This window comes from Carya illinoinensis, chromosome 7, assembly GCF_018687715.1.
Source record: "Carya illinoinensis cultivar Pawnee chromosome 7, C.illinoinensisPawnee_v1, whole genome shotgun sequence".
Classification (NCBI taxonomy): Eukaryota; Viridiplantae; Streptophyta; class Magnoliopsida; order Fagales; family Juglandaceae; genus Carya; species Carya illinoinensis.
The window spans coordinates 39125334-39141190 of NC_056758.1; the positions used below are offsets into that span (position 1 = coordinate 39125334).

The 15857-nt window shown below is 35.0% G+C and overlaps 1 protein-coding gene and 1 long non-coding RNA gene across 2 annotated transcripts; both read left to right on the top strand.

Moving 5' to 3' along the window:
- The first annotated feature begins 1054 nt into the window (after positions 1-1054).
- LOC122315134 lies at positions 1055-6817 on the top strand. The gene is made up of 4 exons (XM_043130904.1): positions 1055-1323; positions 1622-1759; positions 5546-5765; positions 6311-6817. The coding sequence occupies exons 1-3, from the start codon at positions 1269-1271 to the stop codon at positions 5689-5691; spliced, it is 339 nt and encodes a 112-aa protein (XP_042986838.1). The 5' UTR covers positions 1055-1268; the 3' UTR covers positions 5692-5765; positions 6311-6817.
- On the top strand, positions 1766-3742 carry LOC122315135. Its single transcript, XR_006243950.1, has 2 exons — positions 1766-3403; positions 3481-3742. It is a non-coding gene; the product is annotated as an uncharacterized LOC122315135 (long non-coding RNA).
- Positions 6818-15857: the final 9040 nt, after the last annotated feature.

A 15857-nucleotide genomic window follows, 5' to 3' on the forward strand; every position in this document is an offset into this window, starting at 1 on the left:
CGTCTGGCTCCAAACAAAATAGCAAAAGATTTTTCAGACGCTATCTGCTACTAATACATGCATTTGCTGCTGTTGAATCTCTTGAAATAATTCATAGGATTGTCTAACTTCACTAACAATCACATTTATACGTACGAGAAAATGACCCTTCACCATTTCACCCAAAACGAAGAAGAAGAAGCGATCAGTGAATGCAGCTTTGGAAGGTTGTTCCAGCAATGTCCAAACGAATCAGTAAGCTTAGTTGATATCAGAGAGGATGTGAAAAATAAAGATGGATAATACTAACTCATGAACTCAAAAAAAAAGTTTTATATTCACGCTTCCTAAATATGTAAATCTTTTATAAATTTTTTGTAAATACTTTTAACATTTTTTATTGAGTAATATTATTCATCATCCATTTTATCATTATTCTCTTATCATTTTATAATGTTGAATTAGATAATTAAAAACTATTTATTATGTTTTACTTGTGACTCTATCATTTGGATTGCGTTTGGATGTTGAACTGAGCTATTTTTTTTTTTTTTATAAATAATAATGAGTTGAGTTGATTGTGTAATTGATGTGAGTCTCTTTAAAATAAGTTTAGATGTGTTTAGATGTTAAGATAGATTTAGTACTATTTATAAAAAGTTGAAAAAATATTGTGGGTCTTATATATAAAAATGTGTCAAGTTGAAAAAAAGTTGTGAATATTACATGTAAAAAGATTTTGAATTGAGATGAATTTAATAATTTAAAAATAGAATATTTGAATGTTAAATTTAACTTAAAATTAAATTAAATTGATTAATTAATCTCAATTGAGTCTTACAACAAAAAAAATAACCCGATATGATTTAAAAAAAAAAAAAAAGAAAGTATCTTTGTAGTTGTAAAATTATTTTTAATATTCTTATTTATGACCAAACATTTATCACTTAAGCGGTTGCAGAATTTTTCCCTCACCACGTGTCGCGTGACTCTTCGAAAACTCAACTCAGAAACGACACCCAAAGGATCTTAGCAACAGACACCTGTTTCCAACGTTCCCAACCGCCAAAACTTTCTCACCACCAAAGTTTGTTTACGAAACGCAGAGGAAAGGGAAAAAAAATAGGAAGTGTGCGATAGCGCTTTTCTCCCTGGTTTTGTTTCTCCCGAACCAAACAGGAAATGGAGAAGAAAAAGTGTTGCGTGGAGTACAGAAGAGAAAGCCCACTAAACGTAGCAAGAAAAAGCTGCTCAAGAAAGTAGTAGACTACCTCAGATCGGATTCTTACATGTTCGCTCCTCTCATCTCTTCCCAATCTAGGACTCTTCGTTCTTCTGCTGAAAGTAATTACCCTTTTTTTTTTTTTTTTACCCTTTTCGATTTTATCTTTGGGTTTTATTTTAATGTGTTGCTTGTGGGGTTTTATAAATAGAAAAATGATATTTACAGTCGTGGTTGTGTAAGCGGCATGCAATCGCTTTGAAAAAAATAAATTAATATGAGACTCACGTAAAAAAAAAAAACTAACTTTTTAATCGTGAACCTCACTCTTTTCCAAAGCGATTATGCGGCGTTTGCAATTTTATTATAGCATTGCTGTTATAAATATTTGCTTCAATGTATTGGAATTTGCTATCTTAGGAGCGGAAGTGAGAGAACCCATCAGAGAAAACAACAACAAAAGGTCAATCGAGAAGATTGGGGAGTATCTGAAGTCTGATACCTACATGTATGCACCATTGGTTGATCCTCCTCGATCAATTAGTCCTCTTCCTACAGGTACCTATAGTTTACATATCCTATGCCGTTTGCTATTTGCTTTTTTATTTTTAAATTTAATCATGGATTTCAAATTGCATTAGCAATGGTAAAGAGCAATTTATTATGCAATTCTGCCCGGTTTGGATTAAGAAATTCCTTAACTTATTTCATCTAATTATTACAACTTTTTCAAATTTTCACACAAAATATAATAAATAATTTAATTTTTTTATATTTCAAAACAATAATAATATTAAAAAATAATATTCTAATAATATTTTATTCAACTTTCATTTCATCTTAACTCACTATTCAAACCTCCCATTTCAAATATGTCCTCCCCATTAGTACATTGGTGATAAGATTTTTTTTAAGCAATCCTATTACAAATTTAAATGTCAGGTAAAAATGTCTGCCTTTGTCTTAATCTCTGTGCATGCTACTCTGTGTGCGTGCTACTCTGTGTGCGCACTTGCACAGGAGGAGGGGAAGGCTGGGTTGGGAGAAAAGTAACGAAGCATTCCAGTTACTTTTCTCCCTTGAAGAATAATGATGCTCACCATTTTATATAACACGCATAGAGCAAACTAAAATGATTGCTCCTGTTATGATGAACTGAATGAAATGTATCTGTGGGTTGGCCAAATTATCTACCATTATTAGTTGGGTTTGGGGCGAAATTGGTGAATGTAACCTGAAATTCCAGAGCACACAGCTGAATGAGTTTAGCACCATCACAAATCTTACTCTCACACATCGGTCCTTGGGTCGGAGCAACAACAACTTGTTTTTCCCACAGACTGTTGGGCCGAGGCTATTGGTAAACCTAACCCTGATACCAGTGTACTTAGGTCTCTCTCAACTCTAAAAGCTAGCTCAAGAGGTAAGGTTTTCTTTCACACTTATAAACTGACCATCAGTCTCTTCCACAATTGATGTGGGAGAACTCCAACAGAAATTAAGGGAGTTTATCTCACTGTGAGATCACTTTTATAACGCAGTCTGATTATGTGAAGTGCTGAAGTCAGGTTTCAACGAGTCCAAAATTAAGCACAAAAACCAAAGTCCAGGTCATGTTGAAAAATTAGAGAGTGACCCACACTGGGAGTCCATTGATGATCATAATATTTTTGTTCTGAGGTTGAAGATTACCCCATCTTGAAATCATAATTCTCAAATCATCTCACTTTTCTGGGTAAACTAATATTTTTCCCCCTAAAAGGATGATAACTATTTCATGGTTGGAAGGGAGTTTTCTCCAACAGAAGAAGGAAAGCATATGTAAACCACAATGAAATGGATGAGATGTGGCTTTGCTGAAAATTTACAAATTAACAAGTGATGAGTCAAGCCTGCTGCTAGGAACTCTACCCTGCATTTGTATTGAGAGCTAAAGGGTTTATAAAATCTGAGTCTCCCTGACATGTAAGAAATTATGTGGATGATGAAAACGTTACTTTCCTACTGAACTAATATTTTATGATTTTATGAATGGCAGCCTTCTTGATACGTTTGATAAATGTTGAAAGCTTTTTCTTGTTTGAAAGACACAAAAGAAAATTAAACAGGAAAAAGGAAAAAAAAAAATCTTCAACAGAGCAAGAAGGGCTAAGAGCGTGCAGTTTTGCATGGTTGATCAAGTTTGCATAACAAGCGTTTGAGGTGATGTTTACAATTTCGTTTTAGCGGACAAGTCATGTGATAGAAATCATGCTGATCTGCTCTTGCTGACTTGTCAGACGAAGCAATTTTCCATAAAGGACTCCACAAGCAATGCAAAGGTCATTTCTAAGAAGGATTCCATTGGTGGCTGAGCAGTTGAGGAAATAGAGTTGTGTTAGAATCAAATTTATTTAGGAGTATTTGGGAATAGGATTATCATCAGGTTGCAATTGGGTGTTTTAGGTTTTTTTTTTTTTGTAGGATTCATCTGTTGGTTATTACTATTTCTATCAGGAGTTGCATGTTTCTTTTTCTATAAAAACAGAGTTTGCCTGAAAAGAGTTTGATCTTTTGCCTGTTTGTCATCATTGGTCCACACATCCCGTTCAACATCTCAGCTTTTCTTTTACCCCTTCGAGCCTTATGCTGCAATGAACATCCAGAACTCAACCTCATCTATTACCCTAGCATCACTACCATAATCATGGTTCATCTTCTTATCCTTTTTTCGTTTCCTTCACTTTCCTCTTCCTTATTTCATGTACTACCTGTATTTTTCTTCCTTTTTTTGGGACTGCAATCAAATGGAATCATGACTTATGAGAAATGATGGTCATGAATATCATATTTCTTTTAAGTTAGTCGATATGGTGTCATACCAGAGAGGTAAGGAAAGCATGACTAACCCTTGCGACATTTTCAATCCACATGGTTTGGGATTAATGACATCATATAAGAGACATTCTAAATATTTGTAAGGATTAGATTCCTCAATCATAGCAGAATAGAAATTTTTGTGTGGTTGTGTGGTTTTTACTGTTACATATGATAGCATAATATATGATAAGCATGAAGATTAGAGATGAAGGAAAATCACGTCTAGTAGATCACTGAAAAGGACCAAAACGAAAATAGAGGACATTAAATGACTTCGGGCTACTCGTTAGAAAAAATGGCCATGGGCTGAAAAACGAAGAAGTTGGAGAATGATGGTATAATAAATTCTAGAGGTGGCAATTTGTGAGATGACCTATTAACTCAATATAAATATGACACGATAAAAACGGGTTAAGGTTTAGTTTTAACTGGTTCGAATCAAAACGGGTTGACCTGTTAAAACACGATTGCTTATCGGGTCACTAACGGGTCAACCCGTTATGACCCATTATGACCCGTTAAGAAAATGAGATTTCCCTTTATACCCTAAGACCTAAAACTCAAAAAACCCTTAACACTTATGATCCACTTCCTTCTTCAAGTTCTAAATTTGTTTAGATGTATGTTTTTATCGTATTTGGGATTATAACATTAATATGTTTAACATGTGTGTAGATCATATTTGGTATTGTTGAGATTTTAAAGTTGGTATTTTTATTGTTTGTATTGTAATTTTAGACTTACAGTTGGGTTTTTTTTTTTAAATATATATATATATGAATTTATAATTTTATTTTTTTAAAGATATTATTTATATTTTAATATTTATATAAAATCAATCAGGTCAAATGAGTCACTAACGAATCTGTTTAACCCATTAATATAAACAGGTTGCAATGGGTCATATCGTATCGTGTCAATTTATTTTGTATTCACTAATGGGTCATAATGGGTCGTGTCGTGTCAACCTGTTATCTTAATGGGTCGTAATAGAGTTTGATATTTTGACACGAAATCCTTAATGGGTTGTGTTCGTGTTGAACCATTAAATATAATGTACATGTCTTGACAGGATACAAACACGATCTATTAACACGATTTGCCACCCCATTAGTATTTTGAGGTAAAAAATGGGTCTGAATGAGAAGTATGTCATAGTGCCCGTTAAGTCAGTCGATCCTTCAGCTGACCGGAGTCCTCGCTAAGTCAATCTTCCCATTCCATGTCCAATTTAATGCTTAGTTGAAGTTTTGCCATGAATCTAAGTTCTGTTATGGCCTGAATGGTTGGGCTTCCATGCATCTGTCAGCACTAGGAAGTCCATACCCCATTACTTTTTTTGATAAGTATTTATATATATTAATAAATATTTATTAATTTACTATATATAAAAATAATTCACATGTTAAGTAGAAAATACCCCATTACTTTTGTTTAAAAATGAGTTTCATCATCACTTGAACTATTTGTTTCATTATATTCCAGGATCTTCATGGTACATGAAAAGGGTGACCACGGCAGTTTCAACGCAGAATATCACCTTTCAAGACAATGAGCCAACAGATTGGTCATCTGAAATAGTAGGAAAGGATCAAACCTCCAAGAGCTTTCTTCAGGAAACTAGCATCTGAAGAACAAACTTTTGGGCATGGAGAGATGGTGAAGCTCATGGTTTACAAAAAATGTCACTCTACATCCGTTACAGGTCACATTCTTACCCATGACATGGTCTGTTGTCTGTCCCTTCGCTCATTATTTGATTTCTTCATGTCATACATGACATTACTGCACTATCGGTAACATGTAGATGCTTTTTGAGATCTTGTCAATTGTCAGTTTGGTATTTGTTTCTTTCTGACACGTCTTGTTGGCCGATAGAGCATAAGAGTATTAAGAGGACCGTGTCTGCAATAGTCAATTTGATGCATATGCATCTCGTGGCGGTAGTTGAGACTGATTTCTCAAACAACAGTTAATTCGATGCATATGCATCTCATGGTGGCAGTTGAGACTGATTTCTCAATTACTTTAATTAAACTTCTGCCCCAAATTATGGGGTTAGCGGTAACGAATTGGTTCTTGAAATGATTTTATGATATTGGGTTCTTTAATATTTCACCAGAAACTTTTGCAGTTCTCTTGAAAACAAAGAGTGCCTCGATGTACAGCTTGCCTTTTTTCTTTTGCAAAGACCTCTGATTTTGTTAGTGTAATCTAGAGAATTGAGGAACTGGTTTTGGTCCGTCACAGGAAAGGGCAAGCTCAACTCACAGCTGAGGAAGTTCGTCGTTGAATGAAAACTCTCTCCATCAATGCACTTAAATATACAGGCATCTTGTACTTATATTTATATGTCATAGTTAGTGAGACTGCTGGTAAAACTTATGCTGGTATGTTGTCCATGAGTCTGTAAAGTTTCTTGTTATGAAGAGTCTGTATAGTTTGTTATTATGAAGACGAGTAGCAGTGCTTCCGTTAATTGTCGCCGACATAGATTCGTCCCCATTAAAACTCAGGAGGTGCTAAATCGGAGGTTCGGATTGAAAGACATTGAATTCGTCCGACAAATACGGTGGTGCTGCTGTTGTGTGAATTGACTATTGAAGTCACTTCCAAATGGAACTTCCCTGCATAATTATAGCGATTTCTGATCAAATTACCCTTGCTGAATTCAGGGTTTAAAAAAAAAAAAATGAATGTATATTTATCTTGGCAACTATAGATTATGGGAGTAATTATCTGAATGATTTGACTTAAGGTCGAGAGATCATGCATTGGGGGCCTAAGCACGTCTTTTCAAGGATGAAAAAACATGTACTTTGCGCTTTAGAATGATTGGACAGAACAGGAACAGCATGATGACATGAATCAGGGGCTGGTTATGCCCTTGACTTGATTGAAGGGAGTGATCAATGTGTGATGATTGCGTGCTCGCTGTATATTCCTGTCATTACCATGTGGAATGCTTCGATACAGAGCAGAACTTGAGATTACTTTATGCCCAGCGGTACTTGTGAAAAGATATATCATCTATGCAATGTTTTAATCTTGTTATTTGTCGTGTTTTTATTGTTTTCTGGGGGGTCGTTTATCCTGGCCCTGATTTTGTTTTGTTTGTTCTTATGATCTGCCTCATGGGAAAGGTTAAGACCTGCATATTATTTATTTGTTCCTCTTCGACGATCCAATTAAGCCCAGTTGAGAACACTTGCCCCAAAACATTTATAAGTCTGACAGGTTAGCTTAGGTTATCGAGAACAATTGAAATGTGCTCGTTGGAAGATCTGTGTCTGTACAACATAACAGAACAATGAGAATCGTAGGGAAGCATTGAAGTCAACTGTGGAAACGGAAGAATTAAACTAGTAGGTGGTGCCACGGATTGAAAGAATAAAATATATTTCTGCATGATCCAATATTAATTAACATTAGTTTTTGGGTTCTTATGCCATACCCGATTACTGTAGAAATCAGTAGCGCAGATGTAGCAGATAAGGAACACTGCACGTTACATGCATCCCGTGTAGCGAGGACCATGTCGGCACTGTAAATATACTGTCTTGCCCAAGAGATGCCGGTATCTTTCACAGCCACAGATTAGTGACAGATTTCTTGATCAACTTTAAATGAACGTCACCAACACAAGTTTTAAGTATAAAAGATTACAAATTACAACGATGTTAGCCAGTTTCTGAGTTATCTTACTAAATCAATTTGTATTCCAGTAACCTTACCATGCATCTCGAAGTCGATAAATGGAGCAGCACAGTTTTTCTTTTTATCTGTTACTGAGATCGACGTTCTAGCTGCACTGGTTATTCAATTAATAGAGAAGCAGCGCATGAATCATTTCAAGGTATAGTTATTCATTTCTCTATACCATCCGACCATATTGCTGATGTCGGTTCGAGTTGTTAGATTATCCTTTCTAACTAAAATTAATGTCAATAATCTTCTTCGATCGCCATGATCACCCATTTAACCATAAAGACAAGAAATAATTGATGGACGAAAAATCTCATGCTAAAGGACGACGTAGTAGTATATCATCAATAGATTCACACTGCCATGCCTGATCTCTCAGAGGACAGGTCTCGCCTGAGTCACACCTTATGAGAATTAGAGTGACGTAAAAATATATTGAACATAAAATAGGATAATACAAGTGTTTGGGACGGATCTCTGTCATAATTTTCAATACTATTTTTACAAGGAGGAAGCATGTTGAAGGAAATACAACGAATCCTAAAGATTAGATGCCACCCATTGGGCCCAACGAGTGCGTAGAACAGTTTTGGGACCGATTATTATTCTTTTCGCACATTCCATATTTCATATGACTTCATGCAGGGTAGAGGGTCCTTCACGTTAAAAGCTCTTTGAATCACAATATCGCTAGCAGTTGCTTGTGGGGGCCGGGGCCGGAAAACTGCACACGAATACCTGCCTTCTGTTTGAACTTATGTATGAAGCGGATGAATAAATTCATATCCAAACTAATTTTCTTACAGAAGATAATCGAATCATCAGAACTTCCATATTTTTTCCTCTCTGGGGCTGTCAACAAATTAACGTATAGCTCAATTAGTGAGTACTACAGTCTACTGGTATAAAAACAGAGTACTATGCCCATTAGCGTTGGGCATGGATACCTAGTACCTTCCCCGCACGTGGGAACATCATGTCAGAACATGCATGCATCTGACGTGGCATTTTACCAACCTTCAGCACGTCCATTTGTTTGGCCATCAATTGCTTTAATTAAGTAGGGTCCTACGTAGACCTAAAAAATCACCAGCACATGTTTTGCAATAGGAGTCTATTGCTGTGTATAGAATTTTAGCATTTAGAACTGAGAGGTGAAATGTTTTGCGCAGGAAAGGAAATGGAGGGAGAGAGTCCAAAACAGGCATTTGAAAAAAGAGGGAGAACAACAACATGATCTGATCATCTGGGTATGGGTATGCATCAAATTCTGATCTGGACCATAAGCTGCTGCAATAATGCAAGTTCGTAGCAGCTGGACCCCAAGGGAGAAAGCACGGCCACATGTTTCCAATCAAAGGCATGACTCATTTGAACTCCCGAGTGACAGCAGTCTTGCCCATGAAGATGTAGTACTAGTAGTCTAGTATCCATCAAGCCATGCACGTGTGTGACATTAAATTTAGGGCCTCTCCAAAGATAACGACTCCCCCTCTTTCTCTCATATATCACTTCAATCTTTGTCTGGGCTAGGCTGGTTGCCTTGGCTTCTTTCAAGTTTACCCACGTTAGAAAAAGACCTCAAGTGCCGATAATACAGACATGCCTGGTAGTTTCAGAAAATTGAAACTGATCGGGAGCAACCGCCCGTAGGCCATGCTATTAACTACACTAGTACTAGGGTTAGTACTTAATGTAGATGAATATTTCAACATAAGCGGCTCCTTATTGTATCCGTTGGATTAACTCTTTCCGATTTAATTTTTTAGGGACTTCTTCAAACTCTGAGTGTGCATGCTTAGGATTATGGCACCATTCCATCTGCTTGATCCCAATACCGTATACGGGCTAAGATATTAATTAAATACCCAATGCAAACATCACGATGCACTCTCTCTCTCTCTCTCTCTCTCTCTCTCTCTCTCTCTCTCTCTCTCTCTCTCTCTCTGTTTTTCGTTGAATATCTGCCTGCTAAGATAACACGCATTTAAGAAGAAAGTATCTTTTCTTCTTATGTTTCTTGTTTCAGGAGCGCATGGAATAACCGGTTTGATCAAGAATAGAACTGGCCTGTAACATAGATTTAAGTCTTTTTCTTGTCTGACAGTTACGTATAGTATCTATGAGTTGCCATCTACGAATGGACCTATTGCCATCGAGTTTATATAATATCTTTTTAAAGACCCACTGATCCGTCTATATGTGAATGTTTCGGCCAATATTTAAGCTATATAAATGTAGCTGTCTCCTTCCACGTAAGCTTGGACTTGACCAAAACATGAAGCCCACAACATTTTTTCAGAGATTCGACAATAATGCCTGGTTTCAAATATAGCCATATAGATGGCGGTTTTACTTGCAACACTTTTTTTGCCCTTTTCGCGTTTTACCCGTCATACTCGTTTCCTTTAGATGGACGTGTGGTTGATATATTGATGGATTAATGGATTTCTCTTTCCAACAATTTAAGTTGGGCTGTTATATAAATATATATATATATATATATATATATATATATATATATATATATATGTTTTCTCTTTCTATGCGAAATGGCTGTATTAAGAGGTTTAGGCAGCTGTAAAGAGGCCGGTCCCCCACCCCCAATTGGAGCTCCTCCAATCAGCTCAATTGTTGGAGAGAGAAAACATAAACTACAAGACTATCAGGGTCTTAATCTTATCATATACCTCAGTATAAGACAAAACGTTGGACATTAAGTTTGGAAGATGGCGTAGAATTAATCTACAATGCATGGAGTTAGATATTAGGCCGGCTAGCTCCATAATTAGTTAGCAAGAAACTTGATCGTTGCTTGTTGCTTGTTTTATATATACCAGAATCAGATCATGATCCCTGAGATCATGAAAGCTCATGAAAGCACAAAACTTTCTTGTTAGCTTTTTCCATGTTAAAATCACTCAACCCATCGTGACCCTCTCTCCTTGAGTACTCCTCTCTCACTCAGATACACACGTGTGAGAAATTTTCTTGCGAGAGATATAGGGTCTCCTCTCCTTTGTGCCTATATAAACATGCACCTCCAGCCCTAATTGATCATTCAATCTCTCTCTCTCTCTCTCTCTCATACATAATGAGAACAAGGTGTTCATCTCCGTCCTGGAGAAGAGGGGCCATGCGGATGAGGGGAAGGAAGAAAAGGCTGAGGATTTCATTGGTTGAAAACGCTAAGAGCGTCAAGACTTCCATTCAAGGAAAGCTTATGCAGCTCCAAAGGATGATTCCAGACTGCCATGAAACGGACATGGAAACTCTGTTTCCAAGGGTTGCAAATTACATTCTCTTACTCCAAGTTAAAGTGAATGCTCTTAAGAATCTGTCCACATTATATGGGGTCTGAGGAGAAGAAAACAATTCATCAAGAATTTCTCAACTAGATGAGAATTCCATTTGTGGGGTTAATTAAAAATGTATAAGCGTGGGTTGGAGGGATGCAGTGCTTAGTGTATTTAATTACCAGCTTGTATCAACAACGTTGTATGTTTAAATCAATGCAACTCCTATTTACAAGTATATATTAATGGGTATTAATTCAAACTTCTATTTTTATTTTAAGTTTTTATTGTTTGATGAGATCGATATTCAACAGAGAAGAATACGGATGAAACGAATACACATTAAGTTGCAAACCGAAAGTTTTTTTTTTTTTTTTTTTCCATAATTTACATTTGATATAAATTATTTGGACAATACTTTAGCTCTCGATAAAACATCTCGATGATGGGTCTTGATAATTTTATTATTATTATTATTATTATTTTTTACTTAGTGTTTAAGAAAATATTTTTTAATAATTAATGTCGTGATTTTTAAAAAACAAATGTTAAAGAGGATTAAAAAATATATATGGAAAAAAAAAAACAACAAATGCATTAATCGGAAGAATCTCTCAAAAGCCTTAATCGGTGGGTGTAGTGCTACCCCTTTTATTATTGGTTGCATATGTCATGTGCTAGTATGGGTCTAAAAATTTAGATTTGGTAATTATTATCCTTGCTAATAATTAAAACGAGTACTATACAATAAGAAAATTTTTACATTATTAACTCTTTACAAATAATATGTATATCCTTTCAAAAATAAAAAATAAAAAATAAAAATAAAATTAGGATACCGTAATTATTTCAATCATTTCTTCTTGATATATGTAACATCAAATAATTAGAGTTAATTATCGAAACATAACAAATAATTGATGAAGATAGATCATCAATTATATAACATCATGTCAAAAGAAAGAAATGAATAATATTTTAATTAACAATCGACTAATTAAGTACTCTAATATCAATTAATAGGCACAGATCATATATATATATATTATGCTGATCAAATGAAAACAAATGATAAAAAAAAATCGGCTGTGATATTTTGAAATATATGAACAATATTGATCGATCGTTATAAGCTGGGATTTGATTGATGGCTGCTTTTGTAACCCAATTGGCCGGTCGTTTGTATTAAAGAGATGACCCAAAGATGTGATGGGTTAAGTATTAATAGTCTGACATTATGAATAGAAGATCGTGTCCACAAAGATATATAAGATCCGATAGTTAATTGGCCGGGTATTTTGTCGGCCGAAATATTCTGCTGATTATGTATGGACGTTCAAGCAATATACGGCCATTATCTTCATCTTATGACGTTCCGCGTCTAAGTCCGTTCACGTACATCATGTTGCACCCTTTTGAAAAACGAAATAATACTGACCCCATCTCGATCAATTCGTTTGAAACTTACATAGATTCTACGTTAATTTCGTACGATCGACTTTATTTCACAGCACATATTTTAATTGTGATTAGTGACATTTGTACGTAATTGGGTGGCCTCAATTGATCAAATTATTTGAGAATATTCATTTTTTTAGCCCTTTATATATATATATATATGTTTAATCAATTTCGTTCATTCTTCCTCTTTGATTTTCTTTCTTTCTATCTGTCCTTTTTGTTTGTGTGTGTGTGTGTGTAAAGCTGTGATTATTTTAATGGAAGTTTGGAACTGCCTATAGAGCTGATCTTTCGCCGTGTTTTTGAAAAACATGAAGCATTATACTTTTCTTTTCTACTGAACAGATTCTTAAATTTTGGGTCATTCCAATATTATTAACCCTAGGAAAATATTTATACTTGGTTAGTTATTTGTGACGAAAAATGTTTTATCTATATATAAAGAGATTATACCAAAGGGTTTATAGTCCACTAAAATGGACTCCTTTGCAGTCCACAAATAGTAATAAACAAAATTGTCCTCATTTTATAATTTACTTGACTAAAATACCCTTATTTCCAAATAAAAAATAGTCCAAAATCTTATGATCTTCCTCTCCCTTGTGCCGTGCATCTGGGTCCTCCACCATCTTCGAATTTCGATTTTCCTCTCCCTTGTGGCGTTCATTTGGGACCTCCTCCACTTTCCATTGTCGGCATCCTCCATCATTTACACTTACAGGAATATTTTAAACAATAACACACTAAAATACTATCTACTGAAGTCTGAAGATCAAATGCTCCCCTCTAACAATAAATAAGTATTATAAATCTTAATACATTTATATATGATGTGTGTCTGATGCTTGACTTAGTCAAGGAAAGATGAAATGATCTAAGGATGATAGAGAAAAGCCTTACTCTGTTCATGCGTTAAAGGGCCTATGAAATAGTATTTATAAGTAATGGGCATATGAAAAACAATATATAGTTGAGCATTGTCAACTCATATGAAAAATAATATTTTTTTTACATTTTTTTTTATGTTATTTTCATTTTGAGGATGGGCTTTCTTCAAATAGGGAATATTTTTTTCCATTTGCTTTTCTTTTAGTCAGTAGATGTCCTTTCATCTACTTCTTTCCCTTCATTTGTAGTATCTTTTCTTGAAAGTTTTGTAGTGCTTGTACATAAAATGAGATTAGTTGTGTTTTTGACAAATTTTCTGGTTCTGAGATAATAAGTAGTGTATAACAAAAGTTTGATGTTTTTTATTGTTTGTAGGGGAATATTACTTTGTTTGCAGGGAGCAATTCTCTTTATTGTTTGTTTGTAATTTGAAACATGTCGAGATTGTTCTTGATGTTTGTTTGTAAATAACCAGTACTAACTTATTTAATTTTTTTTTTATTTTATGTTGTGCGAAAATATATGAAGATTGTTCTTGATGGAGAAAGGGGAAGAAAACACATCTAGTAGGTGATCGCTATTTTTTCCTGAAAACAGTAATTATGATGATGATGATGGAGTTTTAGAGCCAACTCTTAAAAATGATGATGATGGGGTTTCAGAGCCAACTCTACAAAATGATGACGATGGGATTTCAGAGCCAACGGTTGAGATGTTTTTTAAAACTGAGCAAGAACTCATTGACTACTATAAACAATATGGGAGACAGACTGGATTTGGCATAATGACCTAAAGAAGTAGAAGAGAAGTTGATGGGAGTGTTAAATATGTAACACTTAGTTGTGCATGTGGTTGTAAGATTGAATATGTTTTTGAAACTACGTGATTGGCCCCACAATTTTACTCTTAATAAGGCTAATCTAATATTTCAAGAATAAAGATATATCATGGGCAATTAATATTTCTAAACTGTGTTCTAGCTTAGCTTCAAATCAGGCTCTAAAGCACATAAATTTAACCAGGTGGTAGAATAAGAAATGAAACAGTCAAAAATGGCACAACATATATAACAAAATTGCTATTAAAGGTATAGTCGCATGTCACATTGCTTTCAAAGCTATTTCTTTCACCAATCTTTGCCAATTCCCTTATCCATTGTAGGGATCTATCCCAAAATCCCAATCTTTCTACCCTAGTTTCTTCCCTATCTGTCTCTGTTCTTCCTCAAGTTTCCTGGGCCCCATATATATAGGACTGTACATTTTTCTTGTCTGTGTAATAGCAATTAGCCCCATCAGCCAAAAAAGCATTAGTGCCTTTTAAACGCTAAGAAGTAGTTGCACAAGCAATCTAAGCCAAAAAATATGAAATTTTGAATGTAAAAATTGTGTCAACCAACCTATGAGATTCCATAATCCCCTTTATAGATAGCATGAACACGTTGAAAAAAATGCAATAATCAATGCAATTCCAAAATATTTCTGTATGTGAGCAATAAATTTTTGTCTTTAGACTATTTAGTCAATAAACCCTTGACTAAATACAGTTGATCACATCATAACAAACACAAAAATGTGTGTTTGATAGGCCATAGTTGAGTAAAGGAAACCAATCAGTCAATTGGGGAAATACCTTGGAGCGATTTTCACAACCTGTAGGAAATCTCTTTTAGCTCAGACATAGGGAATCATTGCTACTAATCAAATCCTTCAAAGCCTAAATTCTCACAATTTCCACAGTTGTAACATTTTGGTTGCATTTTGTTAGTATAAAAGTTCTGTTTACAACACATAACTACTACCCAAAAAATAAATAAGAAGAATAGATTGCCATGCAGCAAGATCACTAGAGCTTCCAATAAATAACAAAACATAATCAAAAGGCTACTCAAACACATACACTGCAAGCATGAATAAACATATGGAACCCATTCACAAATTTTTACAAACAAGTAGAGTGAACACAAAATTTAAAACAACAGATGAAAAATCTCTTGAGATTTATCCTTTCGTAAAGTAAGTCCTTTTGTAAGTAGAAGGTAGTCATCTAAGGGATGCAACTAGTCCGTACGCAAAGCATCCTATAAGAGTCCCCTTATTTAATAGGAACTTCCCTATAAATCCTATAAACAGAAGCAAATGAACATCTAGAGCGAATCTTTCTTGACAAGCCTAAGGAGATAGAAGGAGCAAGGCTCTAACCCCCATTTTACCTATTGATTAGAGCTAAGAATCCTAGAAACTAAAAGAGTCAAGCTTTACACGGATTGGAGACTAGTTTTTTTTTTTTTAGAATTCGTATAGTAAAATTCAGGTCTTTGTCGTTGAAACATCAGAGCCCAGTGCCCACCTATATAGAAAAATAGAAGAGAAGAATACTTGAAGTCGATGAAGGGGTCGGATGGAGCTGCACAGGCGATGGAGACGGCGACGATGACAGCAATGGGC

Bases quoted from the DNA above. Each gene is read 5' to 3' on its own strand.
- LOC122315134 (XM_043130904.1), top strand. From the start codon at position 1,269: ATGTTCGCTCCTCTCATCTCTTCCCAATCTAGGACTCTTCGTTCTTCT. The intron at 1,324-1,621 runs GTAATTACCCTT...TTGCTATCTTAG, and splicing joins TCTTCGTTCTTCTGCTGAAA to GAGCGGAAGTGAGAGAACCC. The intron at 1,760-5,545 runs GTACCTATAGTT...ATTATATTCCAG, and splicing joins AATTAGTCCTCTTCCTACAG to GATCTTCATGGTACATGAAA.